Consider the following 7,660-nt stretch of genomic DNA (forward strand, 5'->3'; position numbering starts at 1 on the left):
GGTTCCTGTCCTGACAAGGTCAGCAACCTGTTCCATGGAGATGGGACCACATCTAGGCGGGGGAGAGATCACACCTCTGTGGTCACTTCCGCCTGTGCTGAGGGTGGAGCCCGCTTGTTTGGAACACAAGGGCAGGTGCTTGCAAAAATCTTGCTGAGCTCTTGACAGGCAGCAAAGTCCTCACTGAGGGATTTGTGGAAAGGTGGAAGGGAAATATTTCTCTTAGGGGAGAAACCATCAGCTAGGTTAAATTTTGTTAGATCTGGGCTGGGCACGTAGCTCAGATGTAGAACATGTGCTTAGCAGGTGCAAAGATACCAGGTTCGTCTACCCCAGCACCACAAAACCTCCAAACCCAACAAGTTAGATCAACAGTATCAACAGTGTGTTCAACTAAGAACAAGGACTCTCAGTTTGAAGCAATCTTTGCTACATCCAAGGCCCAGCATCACCTGGGAGCTTGTGAGATACAAACTTCTAGGGCAGCCAGTAAAGCTGTTGGCCACCAAGCCTGGTGACCTGAATCCAATCACAGGGGTCCACAGGGTAGGAGAGAACCAATACCCACAAGCTGTCCTTCTGACCTTCACACATGCAATGTCTCTTTCTCATCCCACCCCAGGCCAGGCCAGGCCAATAACACCCAGATCCCATGGCCCGCCCTGAGATACTCAGGGGCACTGGTACTCATCCAAGCTTGGGATGAGCTGGAACACTCAAAAAGACACTGCCTGCCCCTGACCAGTTGCATCGTCCAGCCCGAGTCAGGATGCTTTTTAAGTTCCAGCCAGCAATCCTTCATTCCCATCAAGTCATGTGTTGTACAGAGACGGCAGGCAGGTAGAGGAAGGGGAGCCACCTCCACAGACAGAGGTGCTAAGATTCTATTGAGGCTTTAGGGCAAGATCATCAAATAACTTTATTGCAAAACGTCTGCTATTTATTACTAACGGTGTTCTTCTGGAAACACAAACACGAGAACTGAGCACCACATCCAGAGTGACTCGCCCTGTGGCTAGGGAGACGCCAGGACAGAGGCAGTGGGGCTTTCCTCACTCACTCCAGGGCTCCAAGTTACCTCTGATAAGAGAAAGGAAACCACTAAAATCTCAAGTACAGGAAGGTCACAATAACCTAGGGCTACTAGGTTATTGATGCTAACTGCTGCACATCCCAGTCTATAACTCAAGCAACGGTATCAAAACCCACTGTCAGACAGCTGCTCCCATGGCCCTTTGCTGTCCTGACCGGCTAGCCCCAGCCCGGCTTCTGCATACTGCAGAACACAAGCGTTAACATCTACATGCAGTGTCCAGGTTCAAGTACAAAGGTCTGATCAGGACAGCCCAAGTCACGTAGTGCTTAAACCTCTGTAGTGTCTATACTGGGGTCAGACCCCTGGACAGGCCGGCCAAAGATGGCACAATTCATGAGGAAGTATGAATAACGTCCCACCACCAAACTTGCTGTCCATCCAATATGGACACCACCCGAGTCAAGGTCAAAATCCTGACATCAGTAGTGGCATGGTCGACTAAAGTTATACTCGTATGAAACCGGAATCCGTTTCATTTCTTCAGTAAATGGAGTTTTCCAAAGGTATCAGGCATATTCTAAAAAAAAAAAAAAAAGATAATCATGTCAAAATGCTACTTTTGATAAGGCTTCATATGTTCCTAAAAGAATTTACAATGAAACAATTTAAAATAAATGTTTTACTCTCCAGGACAAATTAAGGATCTCTCCCAAGAGGCACAAGAAGACAGTCCTTCAACTGCTCATGGTCAAAGGCCTAGGTCAACTGCCTCCCTACCCAGTTTGTTAATATCAGTATCTTAACTGACTCACTAGCAGTAGAACAAGGGGCCAGAACCCCCCAGGGCGTGACCAAGGCAGGCGAGAGGTCTGCTGCTCATCCAGTGGCTCCCCAAACTAGGACAGCATTCACCTGTGTCTCCAGCTATTTTTAAAGTTTAGATTAGATCCTAAACCTGAGACAAAGAGAACAGAACTGCACAGCAATCATAGCGGCTACACGGAAACACAGAGCTCACGGTGAGTGTCTCACTGGAGACAGCACTTGGGGATGCTGCTTGATTTTATGAAAACTACAACTATCAGTCGGGGAGAGCCGCGTGTAAGCAATCTCAGAGAAGATGACCTCCACATAAGTCCCCTGTGCAAACCAGTTGCCACAATGGTTCCTGATGGGGTTTCCTTAGTGACCTGGATGCTCAACTCTAGCAGCACAGAGCACACCTGCCAATATGGGAACGTGCTGGCGCTGAGTTCACTGAGATAGCTCACTGGGGTGAGCTCCACTCCCAGCACCCTCTTCTGAACGGGTGTGAAACATATCCAATTTCAGCTTACCCTGCTTCTAACCATCTCACACACTGACCAGCAAGAAAGGAAAGAAGGGATGCTAAACCTTAGGAAGTATCTTGGGATGGCGCTGGAGGATCCTGGCTTTCAGGTTCTGGAGGGGGAGCTGGCACAGCTTCTTTTTTCTGGGCTGCCAGGAACTCGTGGATTGCTCGCTCTATCTGTGGCCTGAAGATGTGATTTAGTTTGGGGTCCACCACCTGAGAAATGATCCTGTCCACTCCTGCTTCCAACATGCCTGATCTGTGGAAACAAACAAACTACTGTTATTTGGTTCTCAAGAGCTCTGCTCTGCACCAGTAAACCCAAGCGCCATTCAAGAGCCCAGCAAACATCCATTTTCCCCAGAGTCTAGACTACTGGTCTTTCATTCGAGGGGATTCACAGCTGCCTGTCAACCACCATTCCTAATGCAGTCTCAACTTTGTACAGAGGAGCCAGACTACGCTGAACAGACTGCTCCAAAGGCCAATACACATGTGACAAACTACATGAGTCTGGCCACAGGTGGATGTAAAACTGCATCCACAGTGACAAAGGCAGCAAGCCTTGTGCCTCAGTTTCCTCAGCATTTATTCTTAGCAACCACTCACAAAGCAGGTGAGGTGTCTGTGATGACCGGTGAGGGTGAGACACAAAGACCGGGCATGCGCTGTGCAGGCCAACCAAACTCACCTTGAGAAAGGGAGCAGCACTGTGCAGACTAACAGATAGCACAGGCTGCTGTAGATGCCACACTCCCCTAGTGCACAGAGAGCCAGCCTTACATGGGTGTTAATTTTCTTCACTGATAAGATTCTGGTTTCAGTGGTCATAAGCCTCACAGTGAGTACTATAGCATTTGTTAGCAAAATCCTTTTCTATTTTTAAAACCTTTTAAATTTCAAACTCACTGTATAGTCCCAAGAAGTTGCAAGGAAATATATTAGGAGGCTCATGCATCCTTAGACACCTCTAGTGTTAGCGCCTTGTCTAACACACTATATAGGGACCAAACTAGGAATCTGGCGCCGGTACAATCCAGACTGGATCAGACAACCAACACTCAAATGTGTGTATTTTTACCCAGCCTGCCTTGTGTTGTTGTAAAAAATACCTGAGGCTGGGAAATCAATGTATAAAGAGGTATACTTGGCTTATGATCTAGTGACTCAAAGTCCAAACAGCACAGTGCCAGCAGTCTAAGGTCCCTATTGGTATTGCAATGCGATGAACATGCAGATGCCAAGACAGGCGAGGCAGCTGATGAGAAGAGCAGCTGAACTCACTTCTTCAATTCTCCCCTCCCACCCTCTTCCTGAGAGGTCTCACTGGGTAGATGAGGCGGTCTGGAACTCACTATATAACCAAGACTGTCTCATTCTCCTAATCTTCCCACCTCGGTCTCCCCAGTGCCGGGGTGACAGGAGTGTGGCGGACACCACATTTGGCTGAACTCAAAAACTGATTCTCAAAGAACTTACTCATTGCAACAAAGATGAAGGTCCCATGACCACCTACCAGACCAGCTCCTGCCACATCAGCGTCAGCTCACTGAGGTTCAGCTCCTTCCATGAGCCTCTGGGGGTACAGCACAACTTTACCACAGAGTGGCTAGGGTGTGCACCCGCACAGCTGAGATATTCAGCAGCATCATGAGGGTCCCTGCACTTCGCTCCAGCTCCCTTTATGCCCTTGGCAGCCACCACTGGCCACACACCTCTGCACTGATGACAAAGGCAGTCATTCCTCAGTCTTCCCAGACTTGCTTTTCTCACTACAATTCCCTGATGTTTCTGTTTTCAGAGTCCTGCTCCATAAGCTTTTATTCAACAACTGAGTGGAGTAAGAAGTGCTGAATATAAGCCCTGGTGTTAAAAGCCAAGATGGATTCTGGACAGACCAAAAACCATGGAAATTTTGGAATCTATGACCTATCCCCGGTATGCCAGCGACAATAAGGCCACTCGTGTGAGTCCTCTATAGTGCCGTCTCTATTTTGTGAAGGACAACGTCTTCCAGGACATCTTCTTGCAAACTGTCACCACACTTTGGGCAGGTGAAGCCCTGCTAGCCCACCCCCTAACACTGGCATCAACAATGTCTTCCAGGACATCTTATTGCAAACTGTTACCACACTCTGGCAGGTGAAGCCATGCTAGCCCACCCCCTAATACTAGCATCCTGGTATAAAACTCACTCTCATGTTCAGATCACACTGAAAGCTTTAAAGAACTGAGCCTCACAATCTGGAAGCCCTGCCAGAGTTACCACTGAATGGTCACACACAGAAGGCACCCGGAGTGAGCAGTGGGTACTCCAGGCTCTGCTCACACGGCTACAAAGCACCATCCGCCAGGAGGCCATGAGCCGAGGGCAGTCCACAGAGGCATGCTGGGACACTCACTGCTCCCTCCCTCACTGCTTTACTTACTGAACCACGCTCTGCCTCAGCCCATTTCGCAACTGATTCTTGTTCATTGCAGGATTCCATTCCTGTTTGTCCAGGTGTGTTGACACAAAATTATCCACTTTCTGCCTCAGGTTCTGGTAAGCTGGCTGAGACATCCAGAAAAAGAGACCAAGTTAGTGCATGTGCCAAAGTTGTGGAAACGAGCCATTCAGAAAACTGCTTTTCAGAGAAGAAACACATTTTTCTCATTTAAACAGACTTCTACCTGATCTCAGAACTCACCCTGCAGTACGGAGCTATGAATCAACAGCCAGGAGGGTATCTGCCTAGCAGTGGCTAGGCACAGTGCAGAGCTTACCTATATAAATCTACTTTTAAACCTCCTCCACGAGGGAGGGCCATTAGCATTGTTCTGCCTGCATTTAAACAGTAATTTTCAGGACCTGAAAAGTAAACAAAGGTGCTCTCCGGCTGCAGGCAGTTTCTGCAAAGAACTGGTTCTAGGTCAAGGTGACCTTCCATGAGTTGCCAGACCCTGGTTTCAGTAATTTGCGTCCATAAAATGCAAACATTCTGCCCTCACAGGGGGTGTCTGCAGCCCTGGCCTGGAGCGGGCCCTCCAAATGAAAGGGCCACGGAGGCCTCAGCAAGAGTCACTACAGCCAATGCCAAGGGACCTCTGCAAGTTGCCAGGCGAAGGTGTGACCCTCAAAGGGGCCCGAGGCACTTACTCTAAGGGCTCCTAGAGCTGGGGAACAAGACTAGGAAATTCCCTGTGGATACTGGGAATGGAGGTCCTGAGACCCCAGCCTCCCCCCTCTCTCCTAGGGAAGACAGATAACACCTTTTCACCCCATCCATGCTGAGTGGTCAGTGTCTCCAGGACTGAACTGAGACTCTGCCTTCAGGCATGGCTCTGGTCCCTTTACGAGAACTTGTCATGGAAAGGATGACCTATCTGTGCAGCTCATGGCCTAAGATGTGGATAGGCAGGGCAGACCTAACCCCACATCAAACCCATAATGCAGGCCCAGGCAGCCTGCAGCTGAGGCCTATCTAGACCAGTGCTGACTTGGGTGACATGCCGCCCTAACAGCATGTGGAACAACCCCTAGAGCCCTCTCGGTCAGTAAAGAGGCCCCAACTCCACCACCTTAATTTTGGCAAGCTGGTTTTGTAAAGGAAAAAGGAATGTTCTGGCTACTACTATATACCTAACCCTTAACACACATTCCAAACTTTTCCAAGGAAGGTGAATTAGTATTTTACCGGAGAGACTGTCTTTTGAACTGATAGTCTAAACATAGGCACCAACTCCCTTTAAATTAGTTAAAGGATACAAAATAAGGATGCTGACTTTACACTTATCCCAATTTGACCAAATAAAAGCCTGCGAATCATTCCGCTGGGGAGAGGGAATAACTATGACCATGTCGTCCAATCCACCCGTGCTTAAAATTACCGCCCTGGTGGTGAACAGAAAATGGGATAGCGCTCCTAAAGCACTCTGTCTGCCTTTCCCGACTGTTCTAAAACACGGGTTTCTTTCGGATGGAGGGAGCTGTATGTATGCAGCTGTAAAAGAATCTCCAAAGGCGACTGGGCTTAAAAAAAAAAAAATCACAGCTGGTAAGTGATGGGCGAGTGCAGAGCTCAGGTGTGCACCACTCGGAAGGCGCCGGTACTGCTACCCGCCGCGCGTCCCCCAGGCTCCCGAGCCGCCTTTTGTTTTACCCCTCCCACATACACACCGGCTAGCAGCGGGGTGCACCGCCTCGCCCCCCAATGGCCCCCGGTACCTTGGTGTCCACGTCAGCCAGGCAGTCCCGACGGAAGCTGTCGAACAGACCGCGGCTCTTGAGCTGCTCCACTATGAGAGCAATGAGCTGCGGGTCTCCCGGAGGTAGCGAAGCGGGGTTGACCGGGCCCCCTGCCCCACTCGAGCCCGCCGCCGGTCCCGAGGCCTGGCCCGCCGCGCCCGCTCCCGTACCGTCCGCCATGGCTGCGCCCCGCGCCCGCGCCGAGCCCCGCGCTCGGATGCTCCTCCGGGAGCCGCGGGCCGCGCTGCGCAGACACGGAGGGCCCCAAGGAGGTGGCGGCGACGGAGGCGGCAGGGTGGGAGGCGGTGGGGCCCACGGCGCTCCCCGCTCGCAGCGCTGCAGGCGCTCGCCTAATGGCGTCACCGGTGGCCTTTGCATTGTGGGACGGTTGGTTTGCTGGAGCCATCGCTCAAGTTCTTATAGACTAGGTCTGGCTGTAGAAAACTACAACTCCCGGCAGGCAATTGGCTCGCTCGCGCTAGTTCGCGGGACAGCATGGGAATTGTAGGCTCAAGTCTTAGCAAGGGCTTGAAACTACAGCCTTCCCAAATCAGACCACCCCACAGAGCAGTGAGCAATGACCTGTAGAGCTGATTGGAAGATTACGAGTTTACCCTTTAAAGACTGAATCAGTAACTCTGTTTCCATGTCTGGCAGCCTCTGCTTTTGACATGCTTTCAACGTCCACAACCTCCTTCAACAATATGATCTGAAAAATTTGGTTAACAATGGTTTGATCATATTTCCTTTTTAATAAAATTAGCTTTACATTTATTTTGTGTGACAGGGAGGGGTGGTGGAACATGCTATAGCGCTTGTGTGGCGATCAGAGGACAAAGGCACTGGTCCCTCCTATGATGTAGGTCCTGGCGTTGAACTCGTATCCTCAAGCTTGGTGGCAAGTGCCTTTGCCCACTGTGCTATCTTGCAGGCCTACAATACTTCTTTTCCAAAGTTTGTACCTGTCTGTTTGATTTTTAATAGCAACACAGATTCATTTTACAAAATCATAAAATAACTATAGAAAAATAGAAAAAACAACCCTGCTATTAAGCCTTTCTTG

The 7,660-nt window shown here is 49.9% G+C and overlaps 1 protein-coding gene across 1 annotated transcript; it reads right to left on the reverse strand.

Moving 5' to 3' along the window:
* Positions 1-901: 901 nt before the first annotated feature.
* Positions 902-6,990, reverse strand: Bod1 (biorientation of chromosomes in cell division 1). The gene is made up of 4 exons (XM_087910719.1): positions 6,577-6,990; positions 4,799-4,923; positions 2,432-2,628; positions 902-1,613 (listed from the first exon to the last, which is right to left on the reverse strand). Exons 1-3 carry the CDS (start codon positions 6,973-6,975, stop codon positions 2,433-2,435), a joined length of 720 nt encoding a protein of 239 aa, XP_087766845.1. The 5' UTR covers positions 6,976-6,990; the 3' UTR covers positions 902-1,613; position 2,432.
* Between the last annotated feature and the right edge of the window lie 670 nt (positions 6,991-7,660).

This window comes from Myodes glareolus, chromosome 9, assembly GCF_982192425.1.
Source record: "Myodes glareolus chromosome 9, mMyoGla1.1, whole genome shotgun sequence".
NCBI classification, from domain to species: Eukaryota; Metazoa; Chordata; class Mammalia; order Rodentia; family Cricetidae; genus Myodes; species Myodes glareolus.